General features: G+C 39.9%; 1 protein-coding gene across 14 annotated transcripts in view; it reads left to right on the forward strand.

The window, feature by feature from the left end:
* The window catches only part of C15H3orf20 (chromosome 15 C3orf20 homolog), a 114,191-nt gene that overhangs the window by 54,161 nt on the left and 33,664 nt on the right, over positions 1-26,366 (forward strand). For 13 of the 14 annotated variants that reach the window (XR_008476836.2, XM_035273753.3, XM_054245964.2 and 10 more), the window contains 2 exons: positions 7,214-7,337; positions 8,804-9,056. Coding sequence is in view for 13 of the 14 variants with exons in the window: in XM_035273753.3 (XP_035129644.2) it covers positions 7,214-7,337; positions 8,804-9,056 (377 nt within the window). In the remaining variant the exon portion in view is untranslated. Of the gene's footprint in view, positions 1-7,213; positions 7,338-8,803; positions 9,057-10,263; positions 11,484-26,366 lie in introns of those variants that run through there. The other variant, XM_078351724.1, reaches the window with a different exon arrangement.

Raw genomic sequence — 26,366 nt, forward strand, 5'->3', positions numbered from 1 at the left:
GATTCACCAGGGTTGAAATGAAGGAGAAAATGCTACGGGCAGCCAGAGAGATAGGTCGGGTTACCCACAAAGGGAAGCCCATCAGACTCACAGCAGATCTCTCAGCAGAAACCCTACAAGCCAGAAGAGAGTGGGGGCCAATATTCAACATCCTTAAAGAAAAGAACTTTCAATGTAGAATTTCATATCCAGCCAAACTAAGCTTCATAAGTGAAGGAAAAATAAAATCCTTCATGAACAAGCAAGTACTCAGAGATTTTGTCACCACCAGGCCTGCTTTACAAGAGCTCCTGAAAGAGGCACTACACATAGAAAGAAACAACCAGTACCAGCCACTCCAAAAACATATCAAATGCTAAAGAGCATCAAAAAAATGAAATATCTGCATCAACTAATGAGCAAAACAGCCAGCTAGAATCAAAATGGCAGTATCAAATTCACGCATAACAATATCAACCCTAAATGTAAATGGGCTAAATGCATCAATCAAAAGACACAGACTGGCAAATTGGATAAAAAGCCAAAACCATTGGTGTGCTGTACCCAGGAAACCCATCTCATATGCAAGGATATACAAAGGCTCAAAATAAAGGGATGGAGGAAGAATTACTAAGCAAATGGAGAGCAAAAAAAAGCAGGAGTTGCAATTCTCTCTCTGACAAAATAGACTTTAAAGCAACAAAGATCAAAAGAGACGAAGAAGGACATTACATAATGGTAAAAGGATTGACAAAACAAGAAGAGCTAACAATCCTAAATATATATGGACCCAATACAGGAGCACCCAGATATATAAGGCAAGTTCTTAATGACTTACAAAGAGACTTATACTTCCACACAATAATAGTGGGAGACTTTAACACTCCACTGTCAATATTAGGCGGATCAACCAGACAGAAAATTAACAAGGATATCCAGGACTTGAACTCAGACCTGGAACAAGCAAACCTGGTAGACATTTTCAGAACTCTCCACCCCAAACCTACAGGATATATATTCTTCTCAGCACAACATCACACCTACTCTAAAATTGACCACATAATTGGAAGTAAATCACTCCTCAGCAAATGCAAAACAACTGAAATCATAACAAACAGTCTCTCAGACCACGGTGCAATCAAGTTAGAACTCAGAGTTCAGAAAGTAACTCAGAACTGCACAGCTTCATGGAAACTGAACAACTGGCTCTTGAATGTTGACTGGATAAACAATGAAATTAAGGCAGAAATAAAGAAGTTCTTCGAAACCAACGAGAATGAAGACACAACATACCAGAATCTCTGGGACACATTTAAAGCAGTCTCCAGAGGAAAATATATAGCAATAAGTGCCCACATGAGAAGAATGGAGAGATCCAAAATTGACACCCTGTCATCAAAATTGAAAGAGCTAGAGGAGCAAGATTTTAAAAACCCCAAATCTAGCAAAAGACAAGAAATAACTAAGATTAGAGCAGAACTGAAGGAGATAGAGACACAAAAAACCCTTCAAAAAATCAATAAATCCAAGAGCTGATTTTTTTTAAAAGATCAACAAAATAGACAGACCACTAGCCAGATTAATAAAAAAGAAAAGAGAGAATAACCAAATAGATGCAATAAAAAATGATAAAGGAGAAATCACCACAGATTCCACAGAAATTCAAAGCATCATCAGAGAATATTACAAACAACTCTATGCACATAAACTAGTAAACCTGGAAGAAATGGATAAATTCCTGGACACTTGTGTCTTCCCAGGCCTAAACCAGGAAGAAGTCAAAACTATGAATAGACCAATAACAAGATCTGAATTTGAGGCAGCAATTAAGAGCCTACCACACAAAAAAAGCCCAGGTCCAGATGGGTTCACAGCCGAATTCTACCAGACACACAAAGAGGAACTGTTACCATTCCTCCTGAAACTATTCCAAATAATCCAAAAAGAGGGAATCCTTCCCAAATCATTTTACAAGACAAACATCATCCTGATACCAAAACAGACTCAACAAGAAAATAAAACTTAAGGCCAATATCCATGATGAACATAGACACAAAAATCTTCAATAAAATACTGGCAAGCCGATTGCAACAGCACATCAAAAAGCTTATCCACCATGATCAAGTAGGATTCATCCCAGGGATGCAAGGCTGGTTCAACATATGCAAGTCTATAAACGTAATTCACCACATAAACAGAACAAAAAACAAAAACTACGTGATTATCGCAATTGATGCAGAGAAGGCCTTTGACAAAATTCAACAGCCCTTTATGCTAAAAACCCTCAATAAACTCGGTATTGATGGAACGTATCTCAAAATAATAAAAGCTATTTATGACAAACCAACAGCCAATATCATACTGAATGGGCAAAAACTGGAAGCATTCCCTTTGAAATCCGGCACTAGACAAGGATGCCCTCTCTCACCACTCCTATCCAATATAGTACTGGAAGTTTTAGCCAGAGCAATCAGGCAAGAAAAAGAAATAAAGGGTATTCAAATAGGAAAGGAGGAAGTCAAATTGTCTCTATTTGCAGCTGACATGATAGTATATCTAGAAGACCCCATCGTCTCAGCCCAAAAACTCCTGAAACTGATAAGCAACTTCAGCAAAGTCTCAGGATACAAAATCAATGTGCAAAAATCACAAGCATTCCTATGCACCAATAACAGACTTAAAAAGAGCCAAATCAAGAATGAACTGCCATTCACAATCGCTACAAAGAGAATAAAATACCTAGGAATACAACTAACAATGAATGTAAAGGATCTCTTCGAGGAGAACTACAAACCACTGCTCAACGAAATAAGAGAGGACACAAACAGATGAAGAAACATTCCATGTTCATGGTTAGGAAGAATCAATATTGTGAAAATGGCCATACTGCCCAAAGTAATTTACGGATTCAATGCTATCCCTATTAAGCTACCAATGACCCTTCTTCACAGAACTGGAAAAAACTACCTTAAACTTAATATGGAACCAAAAGAGAGCCTGCATAGCCAAGTCAATTCTAAGCAAAAAGAACACAGCAGGAGGCATCACACTACCAGACTTCAAACTATACTACAAGGCTACAGTAATCAAAACAGCATGGTACTGGTATCAAAACAGAGATATAGACCAATGGAACAGAACAGAGGCATCAGAGGCAACACAACATATCTACAACCATACAATCTTGGACAAACCTGACAAAAACAAGCCATGGGGAAAGGATTCCCTGTTTAATAAATGCTGTTGGGAAAACTGGCTAGCCATGTGCAGAAAGCAGAAACTGGACCCCTTCCTGACACCTTACACTAAAATTAACTCCAGATGGATTAAAGACTTAAACATAAGACCTGGCACCATAAAAACCCCAGAAGAAAATCTAGGCAAAACCATTCAGGACATAGGAGTAGGCAAGGACTTCATGACCAAAACACCAAAAGCATTGGAAACAAAAGCCAAAATAGGCAAATGGGACCTAATCAAACTCCACAGCTTCTGCATGACAAAAGAAACAGTCATTAGAGTGAATCGGCAACCAACAGAATGGGAAAAAATTTTTGCAGTTTACCCATCTGACAAAGGGCTGATATCCAGAATTTACAAAGAACTCAAACAGATTTACAAGAAAAAAACAAGCCCATTCAAAAATGGGCAAAGGATATGAACAGACACTTTACAAAAGAAGACATACATGAGGCCAACAAACATATGAAAAATGCTCATCATTACTGGCCATTAGAGAAATGCAAATCAAAACCACATTGAGATACCATCTCATGCCAGTTAGAATGGCAATCATTAGAAAAATCTGGAGACAGCAGATGCTGGAGAGAATGTGGAGAAATAGGAACACTTTTACACTGCTTGTGGGAGTGTAAATTAGTTCAACCATTGTGGAAGACAGTGTGGCGATTCCTCAAGGACCTAGAAATAGAAATTTCATTTGACCCAGCAATCCCATTACTGAGTATATATCCAAAGGACTATAAATCGTTCTACTATAAGGACACATGCACACGAATGTTCATTGCAGCACTGTTTATAATAGCAAAGACCTGGAACCAACCCAAATGCCCATCAATGATAGACTGGACTGGGAAAATGTGGCACATATACACCATGGAATACTATGCAGCCATCAAAAACAATGAGTTTGTGTCCTTTGTAGGGACATGGATGAATCTGGAGAGCATCATTCTCAGCAAACTGACACGAGAACAGAAAATGAAATACCGCATGTTCTCACTCATAGGCAGGTGATGAACAATGAGAACACATGGACACAGGGAGGGGAACACTACACACTGGGGTCTGTTGGGGGGAATAGGGGAGGAACAGTGGTGGGGGAGTTGGGGAGGGATAGCATGGGGAGAAATGCCAGCTCTGGGTGAAGGGGAGGAAGGCAGCAAATCACACTGCCACGTGTGTACCTATCCAACTATCTTGCATGTTCTGCACATGTACCCCAAAACCTAAAATGCAATAAAAATAATAATTTGCTATTTTGATGATATGTTGACATACCCTATTTTTAATATACTGAGTTAAATCAATAGATAGAATGAATGTTCCCTTTAAAAATATTTTTAATGTGGCTACTAGGACGTTTTCAACCACGTGTGTAGCTCACATTACTTTTCTAGTGGATCATGCTGGGCTAGAGGGTAGAGTCTCTGTTAAGGGAAGCTTATCAAGGCATGGTTTGATAGTGCAGTAGAAGACTGAGAAGTTATTTAAAATGGCACATTAATTCAAAGAGCATAACTGTCTTCAGGAAATGTAACATAGGGATAAATGGACCAATACATTGAGACAGATTCTGAAAACAGTGCTGCATTATAGAAAGCAGAAGCAGATGTTGACCAAGAGTGACTTGCCAAAAAAGTGTTCCGATCATAACATCTCTTGTTTGAGAATGTAACCATGTGTACTATGTATGACAGCTTTCTATCAAGATAAACAGAAACAATGAGTAAATATGCTTTCTTGCGGGTAATGGGATTTCCAAATGTTGACCTTAACCATGTGGTTAAGCATCTTTGGATATTTTACATGAAAATTAGCTCATCTTGGCTGGGCACAGTGGCTCACACCTGTAATCCCAGCACTTTGGGAGGCTGAGGCAGGCGGATCATAAGGTCAACAGATCAAGACCATCCTGGCCAACATGGTGAAACCCCGTCTCTACTAAAAAATACAAAAATTAGCTGGGTGTGGTGTCATGTGCCTGTAGTCCCAGCTACTCGGGAGGCTGAGGCAGGAGAATTGCTTGAACCCAGGAGGTGGAGGTTGTAGTGAGCAGAGATCATCGCACCACTGCACTCCAGCCTGACGACAAAGCGAGACTCTGTCTCAAAAAAAAAAGAAAGAAAAAGAAAATTAGCTTATTTTGGATTCTTAGACCTTGAGAGCTGCAAGGAGCTTCCAAGAAACTGCCAAGTATTGGGGCTGGCAGAGAGCCACAGCTAGGAAGAGGCCATAGGGCATTGGGCCAGTCGCTTCCCTGTCTGGGTCTCAGTTTCCTCATCTATGTAGTGATGCCTGAGGGCCCACCTGGCTTTAACACACTCCCACCCTGGGACTTTTATAGTGTTCAGTTCCATCTGTGAGTGTTTGTTTGGGGTTGATTACTTATCAGTCCCCTTAAGGCTGGAGGTGGGGGTGGGAGCAGCCTCCTCCCTCCAAGTCCCTGTCACTGAGAAGTCTGTTAAATGGCTTCCTCACACACCCATCGCCCCAGAAAGAGCCACCCATCAGAGAGACAGGCAGAATGGCCGTTCCAGCTTTTACAGCCCGGAGGCCTGGCTCCTGCTAAATATTTCCATCAAGGCAGCACTTGGGAAGTGAGACAACGGCCTCTGTTTAAATGCTTTATTTAAAAGATCACCCCAGGTCTTTTTTGGAAGCAGGCTGGGTATGAATTTCAAATTAATAAATAAGATAAGCACAGGAGCAGCAACTGGGTAGCCACAAATCAGAAAGATGGTTGAGGCTTTGCCATTTGTCGGGACGTCCTTTACGGATTTCCTGCCTGCAGCATAAAGGACTCATGGGCTGACTTCATTGTTCATCAGGAAATCTGATACTGCCCACCCTACTCTTGCCACTTGAGGCTTAAATTCCACAGAAGAGATTTTTTTTTTCCTATCCTCTCTGTGTTACATGGGAGATGCAGAAATGATAGATTTTTCTCTCAAAGAGCTAACTGAATTCAGGGACAAAGGAAGTGAAAAAAAAATGACCAGGACCCACAGCAGAAAGGACAGGAAGGGACATGTGTGAAAGTTCAGCAGTGGGAGCAGTTTCGGTGGGCTGAGGAAATCAGGGAAGGCTTCCTAGAGAAAAAGACCAAATATAACTACCTCTGGAAACTGGGCCTGGTTTTGCAGTGCCACTGACATGCCCTAGTTGTTCAGAGCAGGTCTTAGGTTGGGTCTCCTGGGAAACAGACTGTGGGATGGAGCCAAGTATGCAGGAATTTCCTGGGTACTGCTGTTGGGAATAGCCCCTTTGAGGGTCTGAAGGAAGGCAGAGGGAGAGGGCAGCCATGGCAGAGGCCTCAGTGATCCCAGAGGGAGCCCTGGAGCCATAATGATCCTTCAACATAATCCTGAATGGAAGCAAGAGGCCTGGGCCTTTGTGGCCTACAACGACCAGTCACCTCTGTAACCTTGGCCAGAGGCAGGTTCTCAGCTGGGCACTGTCAGCAGCCACTGTTCTGGCCACTGGAGGGATGAAGGGGCCCCTGGGGGATGCACCGCAGCATCCACTGCAGAGGGAGGCCGGCAGAGAAAGTTCTGCAAAGGGCTTTATCATCCACTTATGAATGCATTTACTGAGTACCTGCATGACAGACACTCAAACACACAGGAGACCAAGACTCAGTCCTTTCCCTCCAGGAGCTTGCATTCTAGTGGGGAGACAGGCTGAAACAGCTATCACTTGGCAAAGTGCTAACTTCCATCTTCAAGCTGCATTGAGCATGATGAGAGTCCAAGGCAAAGAGTAGTTCTGCCCAGTTGAATCAGGGAAAACCCTCCAAGGAGGGGCCATGAGTCAGGCCTGGGGCCATGTGCAGGAACTCACTGGGCTGAGAGGGAGAGAGGTGTGTTCCAGGTAGGGATGGGGAGGTAATAGCACATCCTCCGAACCAGAGCAAATCTTAGTTATACTGGGATAGGCAGCTGGCTCCTTGAGGGACCAGTGACACCTGCCCTCCCGCTTTGCCTCTCTCCAGCTGAACCGCAAAATTAGCAACATGGACGACAAGATATATAAGATGAGCCGAGCCCTGGCTGAGATCAAGAAGCGGTTTCAGAAGACAGCGGCTCAGTTCATTAATTCTATCTTGCTGGCCACAGGTGAGGAGGCTGAAAGGTGGGCGAAGGTCTATATGCTGGCTTCCCTAGTCCTTTGACTCTGATAGGCCATCTCAAGGGACAGACCTTTCTTCAAGCACCACCCATTCCATCTTCAATCTGAATCTCCAGGGAAGTAGGCATGGTAGAGAAATTTCTCCATTTTAGGTGGGATCATTGGGCTCAGGTCACTTAAGGCCACACAGCTAAGAATAGTGACCTGGGCCCACTGGCATTTCTGAGCTCTCTCCCAGTGTGTCTTGCATGTCCCCATGTGATTATCTTATTTTTCTGGGTCTCTTGGTGGCTAACTATGTCCCTCTTGGTCTCCACCCCACACCTACATTCACCTTTCAGCTCCAACTCTCATATCACCCATCATCCATCTGAAGCCCCTGCTCCCTTCTTCTTTTTGTGGATCTCAGAAGAGAAAAAGCAGTCACCTCTCTAGGCTGTCCCCCGCAGAGATCCCCCAAGGCCAGCGTGGGTGGCCTCAGGATCCTTCCACATCTGAGCTCCCCTCCTCACTGCTGATGGGCCTGGGAACAAGGAGACATTGATCCCTATTCTGTGTCACCTCCTGGCTGAGCATGGAGAGACTGTGCTTCCCCCACTGCCTCTCTGGGGAGTTTCTCCTTGTCCCCAGAGACTTCAATTGACCCCTCCTCTGGGAAGCCTTCCTTGACTTCCCTAGCAGAATGGGTCACACCTCCTTTGGGCTCCCATAGCACTTAATTATTTATTTTTTCTTTTTTTTCCCACACAAGTGAAAGAAAGGATCCCACAGCACTTTATACATGTTCTACTTATACATCTTACTACTTAGCATTGTGACTGTGTCCCCTGTCCTGCTCCCCGGCTAGGTATTTCCAGAGGCTGGGAATTCTGTCTTGGGGTACCTCTGCATGCTCAGCACCCACATGCAAGAAATGCTGATGAGTGAAGAGATGAGAAGTCTCTGGCTTATAAGTTTTCCAGTCTAGTAAAGAAAGCACAACAAAAATATAAATACATACAATACAACAAAGAAAAAGAAAGTAGATGGAATCAACTTACAGCTGGAGACACAGGGAATAGCATTGCCAAGGAAGGAACAGCATGGGCCAGGAATACATTGTGTAGCTAGTCTCTACATTAGGTGCTGGGGAGGACACAGGCTGAATGGAAACAGGCTCCAGCATGGGTGGGGAGAGTGAGATTGAAGGTAGGTGTCTTGAAAAATGAGTAGAAAGAAGACCTATTCATTCTTATGTTCTTACAACCCAATGTTTGGCAGCATCACTGATGAGTGACTGCCCTGGGAGAGGAGCACTGTACTGGAAGCAGAGGGGAGGTGCTGAGAACCAGTGAGAGCAGAGGGGAGGCGATGGGGGTGAGCCGAGGTGTGCTTCAATGTTTCCAGTCTGGGACTAGGGGCAGAAGAGTCCTGGCCATGAAGGGAAAATGACAGTGGCATCTTCTGTTAACAGGTCTGTTCACCATTGAATATCCCACCAAAACAGAGGAGGCAGAATTTGTTCGGTTCAACATGAGACCTGGAACTCATCCCGAGCGGGTCCCCAACCTAGGTTTATACTCAGGAGAAAGTCTTTTACGCTCTCAGTCAACCCAACCGGAATCCTTAATTGCAGAGACTTTGAAGGATGAGCCTGGATCTTCTCCTGTGAGCCCAGTTTGGAAGAAGATCACCAGAATCCACCCGAAACCCAGGATCACATCCAGGTTGGCTTAGTCCTTCATGTCTTCCGCAGCATCGGGTGTTGGGATGGGCAGTGGGTACAGGATAGTGAACCCAACAGATAAGGCCCCTCTCTTTTGGATCTTAAATTCCAAGGGCAAGTAAAGCAAGGAGATAAACACATGAACAAATGAAATAATTTTAGGCAGTGATGTGGGCTAGGAAGAAAAGAATTGGAGTAATGGGTTAGGACAGGGGTTGGCTGTGGACCAAATTTGGCCAAGCTGTCAATTTTTTGTGAATGAGCTAAGAATGCTTTTTATATTTTTAAGTGCTGGAAGGGAAAAAAAATCAAAAGATTTCATGACAGGCAAAATGATATAAAATTTTAAATGTCAGCCGGGCACAGTGGCTCACGCCTATAATCCTAGCACTTTGGGAAGCCGAGGAGAGTGGATCACAAGGTCAGGAGTTCGAGGCCAGCCTGGCCAATATGGTGAAACCCCATCTCTACTAAAAATACAAAAATCAGCCGGGCCTGGTGGTGGGCGCCTGTAATCCAAGCTAGTTGGGAGGCTGAGGCAAGAGAATTGCTTGAACCTTGGAGGCAGAGGTTGCAGGAAGCCAAGACTGCACGACTGCACTCTAGCCTGGGCAAAAGAGAAAAACTCCATCTCAAAAAAAAAAAAAAAAAAAATTTAAATGTCAGTAGCCATTTAATCAAAAAAAATAAGGTTTTCTGGGAATACAGCTACACCCACTCATTCCCATATCATCCATAGCTGCTTCCTCATGACAGTGGACACATTGAGGGTCAGGCCTGCAAAGCCTTGAGTATTTACTACCTGCCTCTCTTATAGAAAATGTTGCCTGGCCTCTGGGATAGAAAGTGGCTGGAAAGTGGGGTGGGATGGGCTATGGTAGAGGGTGAGGGAAGGCGGTTCTGAGGAGATGATATTGAAACGGAGGTGCAAAGAATGAGAAACAGGTGGACAGGAACAGACATGGGGAGGGAACAGCAGGCAGAGGGCACAGCAAGTCCAAAGGCACTGAGACAGGAATGAGGTTGGTATGTGTGAGACAGTAAAAAGGCCAGTGAGGCTGGAGTGTGGTGGAAAAGGGGACAACAATGTGAATTGAGGACCGAGATGTAGTCAGGAGTTTGGTCATGTAGCCTTGATAGTGTTATAGAGACCATTCCCTAAGGAAGTGGCATCATTGGATTCATCTTTATTTTTTTTCTTGAGACAGGGTCTCGCTTTGTCACCCAGGCTGGAGTGAAGTACAATATCAGCTCACTGCAACCTCTGACTCCTGGCTTCAAGTGATTCTCCTAATGTTAATTTTTTTCTGTATATAATACATGGCATGAATGGGCAAAATTTGTTTATCCATTCACCTACTGAAAGACATTTGGATTGTTTTCAGCTTTTTCTGATTGTGATAAAACTCCTGTAAATCCTCATGAGCAGGCATATATGTGATCATAAGTCTTCATTTCACTTGGGTAAATACTTAAGAGCTGGATTGCCTGGTTTTATAGTAAATGAATGTTTAACTTTGTAAGAAACTGGCAGCTGTCATCCCAAGTAGCTGTACCATTTCGCATGCCCACCAACAGTGTAGGAGAGTTCCAGTTGCTCCATATCTTTGTTAGCATTTGGTATTGTCATGGTTTGGTTTTCGTTGTTTTTGGTTTTTTGCCATTCAATAGGCAAATAGTGATATCCCATTATCATTTTAATTTGCATTTCCCTAATAACTAAAGTTGTTGAGCATCTTTTCATGGCTTATTTACGTAACATTCATATATTTTCTATGGTGAAGTATCCAAATCTTTTGCCCATTTCAAAGTTGGATTGTTTTCGTACTGTGAGTTTTGGGAGTTCTTTATTCTGGGTATAAGTCCTTTATCAGATATGTGACTTGAAATATTTTCTTCAGCCTGTGGCTTAATTTTTTATTCTCTTAACAGTGTGTTTGCAGAGTAAAATGTATTTGGATGAAGTCTAATTGATAGAGGTTTTTTTCTTTTCTGGACTGTGATTTGTTATCATGTCTAAAAGCCCTTTGTTTAATCCAGTGAATCTCAGCCAGAGATGAGTTTGCCCCCCAGGGAACATTTGACAATGTTTGGAGACATTTTTTATTATCAGGACTAGGGAGTGGGTGCTACTGCCATCTAGTGAGTTGAGGCCAGAGATGCGGCTAAACATCCAGCAATGCTCAAAACAGTTCCACATAACAAATCATTATGAAGTCCAAAATGTCAATAGTGCCAAGATTGAGAATCCCTGGCCTAACCCAATGTCACAAAAATTTCTCCTAAGTTTTCTTCTAAAAACTTATTATAATTTATGTTTTATATTTAGGTCTATAATCCATTTTGAGTTAATTTTATATAAGGTATGATGTATGAACTGAAGTTTGTTTTACATATGGATAGTCAATCGTTCCAACAGTATTTTTTTTAAATCAGTCCATTTCTCCATTAAATTATCTTTGTACCTTTGTAAAAAATCAATGGGCTCTTTGATTTTTTTTGTAATTCACCATATTAACAAAACCATCTAGAAAGAGACCCCAAATGTGTGGGTCTCTTTCTAGATGGTTTTGTTAATATGGTGAATTACATTGATTTCAAATGTTGAACCAGTCTTACATTCCTGGGAAAACTCCACTTGATCATAATGTATTACTCTTTTTCAATATTGCTGGATTCAATTTACTAGTATCTTGTTGAAGAGTTTTTCATCTATATTCATGAGGGTTACTGGTCTGTAGCTTTCCTTTCTTGTAATGTTTTTTTCTGCTTTATCAGAAAAATGTTGGCCTAATGAGTTGGGAAGCATTCTCTTCTATTTTCTGTTGAATTGGTATTGTTTTCCTTAAATTTTTGGTAGCATTACCCAGTGAAGCCCTCTCACCTAGAGTTTTCTTTGTAGAATTTTTTTTTTTTTAAGATGGAGTCTCAATCTGTCTCCCAGGCTGGAGTGCAGTGGCGTGATCTTGGTTCACTGCAACCTCTGCCTCCTGGGTTCAAGCAATTCTCCTACCTCAGCCTCCTGGGTAGCTGGGATTACAGGCATGTGCCACTACACCCAGCTAATTTTTGTATTTTTAGTAGAGACAGGGTTTCGAAATGTTGGCCAGCCTAGTCTCAAGCTCTTGACCTCAGATAATCTGCCCACCTCGGCCTCCCAGAGTGCTGGAATTACAGGCATGAGCCACCTCACTCGACCTATAGAAAGCTTTTAAAAGCAAAATTACTTTAATAAATATAGGGTGGCTATTCAGGGTATCTATTTATTTTTGAGTGAACTTTAGCAATTTGTGTCTTTAAAGGAACTGATCTATTTCATCTAAGTTATTGAAATTATATGTATGACGTTGTTGGTTGTTTTTCCATATTATTTTTTTAATGTCCATAGGGCCTTTTGTGACATCCCTCTTTTATTTATGATACTGGTGATTTGTGTCTTCTCTTTTTTTATCTTGGTCCTTCTGACTACAGTTTCATCAATCATACTGATCCTTTCAAAGAATCAGCTTTTGATTTCAATGATTTTTCTCTATTGCTTTTCTATTTTCCATTTCATTGATTTCTGCTCTTTATTTTTATCTTTTATCTGCTCATTTTATATTTAATTTGTGATTTTCTATTTGTAAGCTTAGATTATTGGCTTGAGGCCTTATTTTCTAATATGTAAATATTTAATCCTCTAAATTTTCTTCTAATCACTGCTCTACCTGCATCCCACAAATTTTGATATGTTGGATTTTAAGTTTTATTCAGATTAAAATATTTTATAATTTTCCTGTTATTTCATCTTTGATGCATGGGTTATCTAGAATTCTGATGTTTAAGTTCCAAATATTTGAGAACTTTCCAGATAACTTTCTGTCATTGATTTTTAGTTCATTTCTGGCACAATCTGAGAATATATTTTGTATGATATTCTTTCTTTCAGTTTGCTAAAATTTGTTATTTGACTTCAGAATATAGTTGATCTTGGTATATGATACATGTGCACTTAAAAAGAAAATGTATTCTGTTCTTGTAAAGTGGAGTATTCAATGAATGTCAATGACATCAAGTTGGTTGTTAGTGTTAAGGTCTTCTGTATCATTGTTAATTCTGTCTTCTTGTTTTATTGAGGAACATTCTTGATAAAAGAGTGTTAATGTCTTCTACTATGATTGTGAATTTGTCTGTTTTCTTTCAAGGTTTTTATCAGTTTTCACTTCATACATTTTGGAGCTTTGTTGCTAGGTACAACACATTTAGGATTATTATGTCTTTTTGGTGAATTGACATTTTATCATTATGTAATGTCTTTCTTCGTACCTAGTAAGATTTTTGTTCTGAAGTCTACTTTAATAATAACATATCAGCTTCAGCTTTTTTTTGATTAGTATCTGCATTATATGACTTTTTCAGCTTTTACTTTTAATATGTCTATATCATTATATTTAAAGTGAATTTCTTATAGCCAGTGTGTACAATAATTGTATTTTTATTCAATCTGACATGATGTCTTTTAATTCGTATATTTAGACCATTTATATTTAATATAATTATTGAAATGATTGGATTTGTCTACCATTTTATTATTTTCTGTTTGTATTCTCTGCTTTTCTGTTCCTCTCTTTCTCCATTTTTGAGGTTTTTTTAAATTTTTTGAATGTTTTTAGTATTCCATTTTAATTTATATATTGGCTTTAAAATTTTTTTTGTTCTTTAACTTTTTGCTTTAGGGTTTACATTACACATACCTTAACTTTTACAGTCTATTTAAGTTTAATATTTACCACTTCAAGAGAAATGTAGAAGCCTTGCAACTATGTAAGAGTCTATATCTTCCCTTTACATTATTATTTGTCATATGTATTACATTTAAATATTTTGAAATACCTCAACAATGTTACAATCTTTGATTTCATTAGTCATACATATTTTTAAGAATTTAAGAAAAATATATATACTTGTATATTTATCATTTGTATCATCTGTTGTTCTTCCTTAATTCCTGAAGTTCCAAATTTTCCTCTGGGATCATTCCCCTTTAGCCTGAAGAATTTCTTCTAGGATTTCTTCTAGAGCAGGTCTGCTGCTGATAAATGCTTTTTATTTTCCTTAATCTGAATATATATTTACCTTGCCTTAATTTCTAAAGGATATTTCCACTGGATATTGAATTCTGGTTCTATAGATATTTTTGCTTTTTCTTCAGCATGCTAAGATTTTTGGGGAATGTTCTACATATCATTAATTTGGTGTGAGTCCAGAACATATGGCGGTTTATACATGGAATTAGGAAATACCCCTCTCAGGTTCTCTTATCTGTAGGACTTCCCCTATACTCTCCAGCTCCTAGAGGAATTATTATTTTTTTAATTGATTAAAAAAATTTATTTAACATTGGTAACTAACAAAAGATTGATAAGTACTGTGACAGGGTCGGGGCTGAACAAAAATGAACTGCAACATACATAGCAACAGAAAAATCATATTAGGAAATGCTTTCTGCAATAGAGAAAATATGAAATTTGGTTAAGGTTTAATTGGATAAATATTAATACTTTGACTTTCAAATCATACTAGTGTAACATCTATATTTTTGCTGGTATAAATCTTCAGTGGATCAAATTACTTGTAATAACAGAATTTCCCTGGCATTTTTAGTTGAAAAACTGTACAACAAATAGCACATAGCTGTTTTCCTTGGACATTTATTAGTTGGGTATTATATACTTGGTGGGAGAGATTGTTCCTCTATTTATATTATTGATCCTGTAATGAGACTAAAATATTAAAAATTTTAGGAAAAATAGCTGGGTGTGGTGATATATACCTATAGTTCCAGCTACTTGGCAGTTTGAGGTTGCCTGAGACCAGGAGTTTGAGAACCACCTGGGCAGCATAACAAGGCTGCATCTGATTTATTTATTATTAAAAAGTATACTAAGTTCTGGGATACATATGCAGAACATGTAGGTTTGTTACATAGGTATACATGTACTATGGTGGTTTGCTGCATCCATCCCCCTGTCATGTGTATTAGGTATTTCTCCTAATGTTATCCCTCCCCAATCCTTCTACCCCCTGCTATCCCTCCCTTACCCCCTACTCCTCCTGACAGTCCTTGGTGTGTGATGTTCCCCTCCCTTTATCCCTGTGTTCTTACTGTTGAACACCCACTTATGAGTAAGAACATGCAGTGTTTGGTTTTCTGTTCTTGTGTCAGTTTTCTGAGAATGATGGTTTCCAGTTTCATCCGTGTCCCTGCAAAGGACATGAACTCATCCTTTTTTATGGCTGCATAGTATTCCATGGTGTATATGTGCCACATTTTCTTTATCCAGTCTATCATTGATGGTTATTTAGGTTGGTTCCAAGCCTTTGCTATTGTGAACAGTGCCTCAATAATCATATGTGTGCATGTGTCTTTATAACAGAATGATTTATAATCCTTTGGGCATATACCCAGTAATGGGATAGCTGGGTCAAATGGTATTTCTAATTCTCTATCTTGAGGAATTGCCACACTGTCTTCCACAGTGGCTGAACTAATTTACACTCCTGCCAACAGTCTAAATGCGTTCCTATTTCTCCACATCCTCTCCAGCATCTGTTGTCTCCTAATTTTTTAATGATCACCATTCTAACCAGCATGAGATGGTATCTCAATGCGATTTTGATTTGCATTTCTCTAATGACCGGTGATGATGAGCTTTTTTTCATGTTTGTTGGCTGCATAAATGTCTTCTTTTGAGAAACGTTTGTTCCTGTCCTTTGCCCACTTTTTGTTGGGGTTTTTCTTATAAATTTGTTTAATTTCTTTCTGGATTCTGGGTATTAGCCATTTGTAAGATGAGTAGATTGCAAATTTTTTTTCCCATTCTGTTGGTTGCTGGTTCACTCTAATGATGGTTTCTTTTGCTGTGCAGAAGCTCTTAAGTTGGTTTAGATCCTACTTGTCTATTTTGGCTTTTGTTACCATTGCTTTTGGTGTTTTAGTCATGAAGTTCTTGCCCATGCCTATGTCCTGAATGGTATTGCCTAGGTTTTCTTCTAGTGTTTTTATGGTGTTAGGTCTTATGTTTAAGTCTTTAATCCATCTGGAGTTAATTTGTGTATAAGGTGTAAGGAGGGATGTAGTTTCAGCTTTCTGCAGATGGCTAGCCAGTTTTCCCAACACCATTTACTAAATTGGGAATCCTTTCCCCATTGCTTGTTTTTGTCATGTTTGTCAAAGATGTGTTGTAGATGTGTGGCATTACTTCTGAGGCCTCTCTTTTATTCCATTGGTCTTTATCTCTGTTTTGCTATCAGTACCATGCTGTTTTGATTACTGTAGTCTTGTAGTATAGTTTGAAGTCAGGTAGCATGATGCCTCTGGCTTTTTTTGTTGTTTGCGAATGAAGGCAGCCACACAGCCAAGGATGTCGGAATGTGGAGAGACATTTGCACATATTACAAGGTTATTATAGCTCATTCCAAATCTGAAGCTAAAGCAAGAGCAGTCCAGTGTATAGCTTTTCCAGGCCAAGCCTTCTGCAGAGATTTAAGCTGCTCAGGCTCTTGTGTTTATCACATTCAAGGTGATAAACTTGCATGGCCAGCTCAGGCAGATTCAAGAGCACTCCTGTGATCTACCAGTAGGTGATCCTGGACAGGAAGGAGGCACTGGACTCTGGGCAGGGATTCTGGTGGTGAAGCGTCTCACCCAGGTCCCCAGGTCGCAGATGGCCCAGTGCTCAGGGTCCCGCTCCTGTTCCCGCTCCTGTTCCCTCTTCAGACTTAGATGTAGAGCAGGATCCTGGCGGTGCTCACTGCGAAGCGGGCCACCCGCTCCCCGCCGCAGCACCGACACTCTCAGAAGGACGTGGGGTGGGGGCTGCCATCTTACTCCTCTGCCGCCTCCTTCCACCTCCACCTCAGCCTGTACCGCCGTCAGCACGACCCAGCCACCAGGCCCCCTTGGCTCGGTAGCTTGCTCCTGGCCTGCCCCACAGGCGGGCTGCCCAATCGCCCTGAAGTGAGGCCAGCAAAGCCAGGAATTATTTTTATTTTTATTTTTTATTTTATTTATTTATTTATTTTTGGAGACGGAGTTTCGCTCTTGCTACCCAGGCTGGAGTGCAATGGCACGATCTCGGCTCACCGCAATCTCCGTCTCCTGGGTTCAGGCGATTCTCCTGCCTCAGCCTCCCGAGCAGCTGGGATTACAGGCACGCGCCACCGTGCCCAGCTAATTTTTTGTAATTTTAGTAGAGACGGGGTTTCACCATGTTGACCAGGATGGTCTCGATCTGTTGACCTCGGGATCCACCCGCCTCGGCCTCCCAAAGTGCTGGGATTACAGGCTTGAGCCACCGCGCCCGGCCAGGAATTATTTTTATTTTACGGGAAAACAAAACAAAACAAAAAACAGGAATTCTCAGAGTTGTAACCATTGACACTTTTACATAGTTCTCATGACGGGGCCTGCCCTTAGAGTGAAGTGGCAGGAGAAGAGAGATTTTTAAAATATTGGAAACTACCCAGACTCTGCATGCCATGGGCACTTTTACCCATTTCCTTTATCCAAGGGATAGGTTTTCTCTCAAAATTTGTAGGTGTCGATGCCATTGCTGGCACTGCTGTGATAGTGCAGTTCTGCTGCTGGGACTTGCAGCAGAAACAGAAGGGGAAGAGGAAATCAAAAGATTCAGGATCACAGAGGCATTTTTTCCAGGTCCTTTGGCTAAAAGGAGCCCTCAGTTTTTACTAGTCATTTGTACTGCTCAGTTCTCAGCTCATTCTTGAATCCATGCTAGGAGATATAGCAAGAAAAATAAAGCAAAACCAGAAACTCACCACATTCATACTCATCATTAATGTTTTGACTCCTCAACCCTCCTTCCCACAATCTACCTAATTTTTTTGTGTGTGTGTGACCGAGTTTGGCTGCTGTTACCCAGGCTGGAGTGCAATGGCGCAATCTCGGCTCACGGCAACCTCCGCCTCCTGGATTCAGGCAATTCTCCTGCCTCAGCCTCCCGAGTAGCTGGGATTACAGGCACATGCCACCATGCCCAGCTAATTTTTTGTATTTTTAGTAGAGACAGGGTTTCACCATGTTGACCAGGATGGTCTCGATTTCTTGACCTCGTGATCCACCCGCCTCGGCCTCCCAAAGTGCTGGGATTACAGGCCGCACCCGGCTAATCCACCTACTATTTACCTTTCGAGTCATCAGGTAGTTTTAAAAACTATCATGGGTGTTTAGTTGTAATCAGTGGGAGAAATAAGCTGTGGTGTGCTTACTCCATCTTGGTCAGAACTGGAAGACATTGCTGATTTCTTTCTTTCTTTTTTTTTTTTTTTTTTTTTTGAGATGGAGTTTCGCTCTTGTTACCCAGGCTGGAGTGCAATGGCGCGATCTCGGCTCACCGCAACCTCCGCCCCCTGGGTTCAGGCAATTCTCCTGCCTCAGCCTCCTGAGTAGCTGGGATTACAGGCACACGCCACTGTGCCCAGCTAATTTTTTGTAATTTTAAGTAGAGACGGGGTTTCAACATGTTGACCAGGTTGGTCTCGATCTGCCGACCTCGTGATCCACCCGCCCATTGACATTTTATCCAATAATGTTGATCAATTCACTAATTAATATTTTGTAAGTACGTACTTTTGGACTTCTTACATATACACACTTGTTCTCTATAAGACTAATTTCTTCTTTCCAAATATACCTTTTAGTTTCTTTTCTTACCTGCCTACACTGCTTAGGTCCTCCAATGCAATTTTGAATAGGAGTGGTAATAATAGGCATTCTTGGTTCATTCCAATTTTAGGAGAAATTTTTCACTATTTTACCATTATGCTATTGATTTTTTATAGAAACCCTTTATTAGATCAAGGAAATTTCTTTCTATTCCTAGTTAGCTAGGAGTATATATCATCAATAGATTCTAAATTTTATCAAATAATTTTTCTGCATCTATTGAGATGAGCATATGATTTTCCTCCTTTATTCTATTATTGTGGTGAATCGTACTGATATTAATATGGATATATTTCAAATGTTCAACCAATCTTACATTCCTGACATAAACTCAACTTGGTTATGATACACTTCCTTTTTAGGAATTTCTGGATTTGATTTGCTAGTACTTTAGGAGTTTTTGTATCTGTGTTTATAAGGCAGACTGGTCAATAATTTTTCCTTTCTTGTCATGTTATGGTCAGAAGTATTTCTTCTTTATCTATTATCTGGTGGAGTTTGTGTAGATATGGATTATTTCTTCCCTAAGTATTTGATAGAATTTGCCAGATAAGTCACGTCTTCCTGGGATTTTCTTTCAGTGGAAGTTTTTAATTAAAATTTTTATTTTTAGTAGAGATAGGACTTATTCAGATTTATTTTTGTGCTTATTTTGATAAGTTGGATTTTTCTAGGAATTTACTGTTTTATCTAAATGTTTAAATATGTTGAAGTTTTAAAAAAGATTCTCAGACCGGGCGCGGTGGCTCAAGCCTGTAATCCTAGCACTTTGGGAGGCCGAGGCGGGTGGATCACGAGGTCAAGAAATCGAGACCATCCTGGTCAACATGGTGAAACCCCGTCTCTACTAAAAATACAAAAAATTAGCTGGGCATGGTGGCATGTGCCTGTAATCCCAGCTACTCAGGAGGCTGAGGCAGGAGAATTGCCTGAATCCAGGAGGCGGAGGTTGCGGTGAGCCGAGATTGCACCATTGCACTCCAGCCTAGGTAATAAGAGCGAAACTCCGTCTCAAAAACAAAAAAAAGATTCTCTTGCAATATTTTAAATGACTATGGGATCTCTAGTGATACCCTCTTTTACAATACTAGTATTAATTTTTTTTGCCATTTTTATTTTCTCCTTGATCGGTCTTTCCAGGATTTATTGATTTATTAGTGTTTCCAAAGAACCAAATTTTAATTGTGTTAATCTTCTCATACATTTGCTTTATTATTTTGTTAATTTTTACTCATATTTATTATTTCCTTCTGTCTAGTTTCTTTGGGTTTAGTTTTGTGTTATGATTCTGACTTCTTGAGGTGAATGCTTAGATAATTGGGCTTTTTCTTTATCCCTTGTGAACATATACATATAATATTATGTATTTCCCTCAAAGTCCAGGTTTAGCTGTATCCCACAGGCTTTGATAAGCCATATGGTAATTATTAAGCTCAAAATACTTGATAATTTTCATTATTGTTTCTTTCTTGTCCCATTGGATATTTAGAGTGTGTAACTTTATTATACCATTTGGGGATTGTCTATTTACCATTTTTTTCTTTTTAATGTTAAATTGTGTTGTGGTCAGAGAAACAAACTATGTAATTTCAATCCTCTGAAATTTGCTTAGACTTGTTTTATGGCCCAGCACATAGCCAATTTTGGTGAATGTTTCATGTGGAGTTAAAATGATGCATATTCTGCAGTTTTTTGATACAGTGTTTTGTAGATGTAAGGTCAAATTTATTTATTAATCATATTGCTTAAATCATATATATTCATAAATATTTTCTTATTTGTATCATTTACTGACAGAAGTGTGTTAATATCTCCACTATAATTTTGGAGCTCTCTATTTCTTCTTTTATTTCTGTCATTTTTTGCTGTGTATATTTCAAAACTATGTTATTAGACAAATACAAACAGAATTGTAAACATTGTGAATTTTCCATTTTATTAAGGACTGTATTTCTAGAAATACTTTATGTAGTACACCCTATATTCTCCAGTGTTAGTATAATTGTGTTAGTTTTCTTTTTTGTTATTTTTGTAATATATCTTTTTTTTGTTTTTAAATTTTTTTACTTTCACCCTTTCTCTTCCTTTATTTTAAGGTCTATCTCTTGTAAGAATTATATATTTCTTGTTTTTAAATTAAATTTGGTCTTTCAGTCTTTGTCTTTTAAATAGAGTATTTAATCTTTTTACATTAATATAATTACTTAAATATTTGGGCTTAAATGTACAACCTTACTGTTTGTTATTTGACTCACTTGCTCTGTGTTCTTCTTTCCTTTTTTTCCTGATTGTGTTTTAATAAAAGTTTTATTTTTATTCTAAGCTAATCCATCTATTATTTAAATACTTAAACATTATCTTAGTATTTATTTAGTGGTTACTCCAGAGACTATAACACAAATCCATAATTAATTACTAAAGCATAATATAATCTAGCATTTTTACCACTTTCAAGACTGCAATGATCTAAGAATATTTTGTCTATTTACCTCTTGTTTTGCCCTATTGTTGTCATATTTTAATTCTATACATATGTTATAAACCACCCCAAGAGACACTATTATGACTTTTTTATTTTTCTGAGATGAAGTCTTACTCTGTCACCCAGGCTGGAGCGCAGTGGTGTGATATTACAGTTCACTGAAACCTCGGCTTCCTCGTTTCAAGCTATTCTCCTGTCTCAGCTTCCCGAGTAGCTGGGATTACAGGTGCCCACCACCAGGCCTGGCTCATTTTTTGTATTTTTATAGTAGAGATGGGGTTTCATCATGTTGGCCAGGCTGGTCTTGAACTCCTGACCTCAAATGATCCACCTGCCTCGCCCTCCCAAAGTACTGGGATTACAGGTGTGAGTCACTGCACCCAGCCTATTATGAACATATTTATACAGTTTATATTTCGATTTGCCCATATATTTACTCTTTTTATTGTTCTTTATTTTAATATACATGACTATTCAGATTTTTAATTTCCTTTTGTGTCTATTTTGGTAAGTCGGCTTTTTCTAGGAATTTATCCCTTTCATCTAAATGTTTAAATATGTTAAAATAAAGTTTTTCAAAATATCCTCTTATGATATTTTAAATGACTGTAAGATCTGTGATGATACTCCTTTTCACATTAACGAGTATTAGGTATTTGTGCCTTTTCTTTTTTCTTCATGCTTCCATTTGGGATCATTTTCCTTCTGCCTGAATAGCTATCTTCAAATTCTCCTTAAGTGTTCTGGAGTTTTTTGGGTTTTGCCTGAATATGTCTTTATTTTTATTAAAGATCTTTATTCACTCTTTTCTTTTCTTTTCTTTCCTTTTTTTTTTTGAGACGGGGTTTCGCTCTTGTTACCTAGGCTGGAGTGCAATGGCGCGATCTCGGCTCACGGCAACCTCCGCCTCCTGGGTTCAGGCAATTCTCCTGCCTCAGCCTCCTGAGTAGCTGGGATTACAGGCACGCCCAGCTAGTTTTTTGTATTTTTAGTAGAGATGGGGTTTCACCATGTTGACCGGGATGGTCTCGATCTCTTGACCTCGTGATCCACCTGCCTCGGCCTCCCAAAGTGCTGGGATTACAGGCTTGAGCCACCGCGCCCGGCCCTCTTTTCTTTCTTTTCTCTTCTCTTCTCTTTTCTTATCGAGACAGTCTCGCTTTGTTGCCCAGGCTGGAGTGCAGTGGCGCAATCTCGGCTCACTGCATCCTCTGCATCCTGGGTTCAAGTGGGTCTCATGCCTCAGCTCATTTGTGGGATTATAGGCATGTGCCACCATGCCTGGCTAATTTTTATACTTTTAATAGAGATGGGGTTTCACCATATTGGCCAGACTGGACCTCAAGTGATCCATCCACCTTGGCCTCCCAAAGTGCTGGGATTACAGGCATGAGCCACCATTTGAGATGGAGTCTCACATTGTCACCCAGGCTGGAGTGAAGTAGCATGATCTCAGCTCACTGCAACCTCTGCCCCCCAGGTTCAAGTGATTCTCATGCCTCAGCCTCCTGAGTAGCTGGGACTACAGGCATGTGCCACCACACCCAGCTGATTTTTGTATTTTTAGTAGAAATGGGATTTCACCATGCTGCCCAGGCTGATCTTGAACTCCTGACTTCAAATGATCCACCTGGCTCAGCCTCCCAAAGTGTTGGGATTACGGTGTGAGCCACTGCTTCTGGCCCATTTCACCTATATTTTGAATGGTATTTTCTATGTTCTTATGGTTGGCAATTATTTTCTTTTAGCACCTTGAACATGTTTTTCTGCTGTTTTCTGGCTTCTACCTTTTATTAAGGATTCAGCTTTGGGCCTTACTGTTGTTCTTTGAAGGTATTGCATCTTTTTTCCTCTGACTGCTTTTTCTCTCACCTTTACTTAGTGACTTTTCTTTAGTTAAAGGCTTTTCTATGATGTGCCTAAATGTGATTTTCATTGTACTTATCCTTTTTGTAGAACTTCTTGATATGATGCTTTCATTATTTAGAAAACATTCTCAGCCATTATTTCATTAAATATTTCTTCTCTTTTCTCTTTTTCTCCTCCATTTATTCCCTTTTTCCCCTCCCTTCCTCCTTCTTGACCTCTTTTCCTCCTTCCCCACCTTTACACTTTTTCTTTCTTTTCTCTCTATCTAGGACTCTGAGTACACGTTTTTACTAAGTTTCATATACAGGCATACCTAGGAAATATTGTGGATTTGGTTCCGGACCACTACAATAAAGCAAATATTACAATAAAGCAAATCGCACAAATGTTTTGGTCTCCCAGTACTTACAAAAGTTACATTTACAGTATATTGTAGTATATTAAGTGTGCAACAGCATTACCTCTAAAAACACAATGTACATACCATAATTTTAAAATATATTTTTGCTGAAGATATGCTACACGTCTGAGACTTCAGCAAGTCCTAATCTTTTTGCTGGTGGAGGGTCTTACCTTGATGTTGATGGCTGCTGACTGATTAGGGTGGTAGTTGCTGAAGGTTAGAGCGGTTATGGGAATTTCTTAAAAGGAGACAGCAATAAAGTTTGCCACATCAGTTAACTTCTTTCACAAAAGATTTCTCTGTAACATTTGATGTTGTTTGATAGCATTTTGCCCATGGAACTTTTTCAAAACTGGAGTTAGTCCTCTCAAACTCTGCTGCTGTTGTATCAACTAAATTTATATAGCATTCGAAATCTTTTGTTATTTCATCAATGTTCATGGCATCTTTGCCAGGAGTAGATTCTGTCTCAACAAACCACTTTCTTTGCTCCTCCATAAGAAGCATCTTTTCATCCGTTCAGGTTTATTCATGAGATTGAAGCAATTCAGTGACATCTTCCACCTTCACTTACAATTCTAGCTCTGTTGCTATTTCTTTTCTTTTTCGGGGGAGACAAAGTCTCACTCTGTTGCCCAAGCAGTGGCACAGTCTTGGTTCACTGCAACCTCTACCTCCCAGGTTCAAGCAATTCTCCTGCCTCAGCCTCCTAAGTAGCTGGGACTACAGGCACACGCCATCATGCCCAGCTAAATTGTGTAATTTTTTTATTATTGCACTTTAGGTTGTGGGGTACATGTGCAGATCATGCAGGATTGTTGCATATTTGCATACGTGGCAAGGTAGTTTGCTGCCTCCATCCCCCATCACCTATATCTGACATTTCTCCCCATGTTATCCCTCCTCCACCCTGCTGTCCCTCCCCTAGCACTCACCAACAGACCCCAGTGTGTGATGCTCCCCTCCCTGTGTGCATGTGTTCTTATTGTTCAACACCCACCTATGAGTGAGAACATGTGGTGTTTGGTTTTCTGTTCTTGTGTCAGTTTGCAGTGATGGTTTCTAGATTCATCCATGTCCCTACAAAGAACATGAGCTCATTGTTGTTTATGGCTGCATAGTATTCCATGATGTATATGTGCCACATTTTCTTTGTCCAGTCTATCATTGACGGGCATTTGGGTTGGTTCCAGGTCTTTGCTATTGTAAACAGTGCTGCAATGAACATACATGTACATGTGTCTTTATAATAGAACAATTTATAATCCTTTGGGTATATACCCAGTAATGGGATTGCTGGGTCAAATGGAATTTCTATTTCTAGGTCCTTGAGGAATCGCCACACTGTCTTCCACAATGGTTGGACTAATTTACACTCCCACCAACAGTGTAAAAGTGTTCCTATTTCTCCACATCCTCTCCAGCATCTGTTGTCTCCTGATTTTTTAATGATCGCCATTCGAACTGGCATGAGATGATATCTCAATGTAGTTTTGATTTGCATTTCTCTAATGACCAGTGACGATGAGCATTTTTTCATGTTTGTTGGCCTCATGTCTTCTTTTGAAAAGTATCTGTTCATATCTTTCACCCACTTTTGAATGGGTTTGTTTTTTTCTTGTAAATCTGCTTTAGTTCTTTGTAGATTCTGGATATTAGCCCTTAGTCAGATGGGTAGATTGCAAAGTACTTTTCCCATTCTGTTGGTCACCAGTTCACTCTAATGATTGTTTCTTTTGCTGTGCAGAAATTCTTAAGTTTAATTAGATCCCATTTGTCTATTTTGGATTTTGTTGCCATTGCTTTTGGTGTTTTAGTCATGAAGTCCTTGCCTATGCCTGTGTCCTGAATGGTTTTGCCTAGGTTTTCTTCTAGGGTTTTTATGGTGTTAGGTTTCATGTTTAAATCTTTAATCCATCTGGAGTTAATTTTAGTGTAAGGTGACAGGTAGGGGTCCAGTTTTATCTTTCCACACATGGTTAGCCCATTTTCCCAACACCATTTATTAAACAGGGAATCCTTTCCCCATTGCTTGTTTTTGTCAGGTTTGTCAAAGATCAGATGGTTGCAGATGTGTGGCATTACTTCCAAGGCCTCTGTTCTGTTCCATTAGTCTGTATCTCTGTTTGGGTACTAGTATCTTGCTATTTTAATTACAGTAGCCTTGTAGTATAGTTTGAAGTGAGGTAGCGTAATGCCTCCAGCTTTGTTCTTTTTGCTTAGGATTGTCTTGGCTATGTGGGCTCTCTTTTGGTTCCATATGAAGTTTAAAGTGGTTTTTTCCAGTTCTGTGAAGAAGGTCGGTGGTAGCTTGATGGGGATAGCATTGAATTTATAAATTACTTTGGGCAGTATGACCATTTTCACAATATTGATTCTTCCTAACCATGAGCATGGAATGTTTTTCCATCTGTGTCCTCTCTTATTTCCTTGAGTTTGTAGTTCTCCTTGAAGAGGTCTTTCACATCCTTTGTTAGTTGTATTCCTAGGTATTTTTTATCTTTGTAGCAATTGTAAATGGGAGTGCACTCATGATTTGGCTCTCTGTTTGTCTGTTATTGGTATGTAGGAATGCTTGTGATTTCTGCACATTTATTTTGTATCCTGAGACTTTGCTGAAGTTGTTTATCAGCTTAAGGAGATTTTGTACTGAGATGATGGGCTTTTCTAAATATACAATCATGTCACCTGCAAATAGAGACAATTTGAGTTCCTCTTTTCCTAATTGAATACCCTTTATTTCTTTCTCTTGCCTGATTGCTCTGGCTAGAACTTCCAATACTATATTGAATAGAAATGGTGAGAGAGGGCATCCTTGTCTAGTACCAGT

The sequence above is a fragment of the Callithrix jacchus genome, chromosome 15 (assembly GCF_049354715.1).
Source record: "Callithrix jacchus isolate 240 chromosome 15, calJac240_pri, whole genome shotgun sequence".
NCBI lineage: Eukaryota > Metazoa > Chordata > Mammalia > Primates > Cebidae > Callithrix > Callithrix jacchus.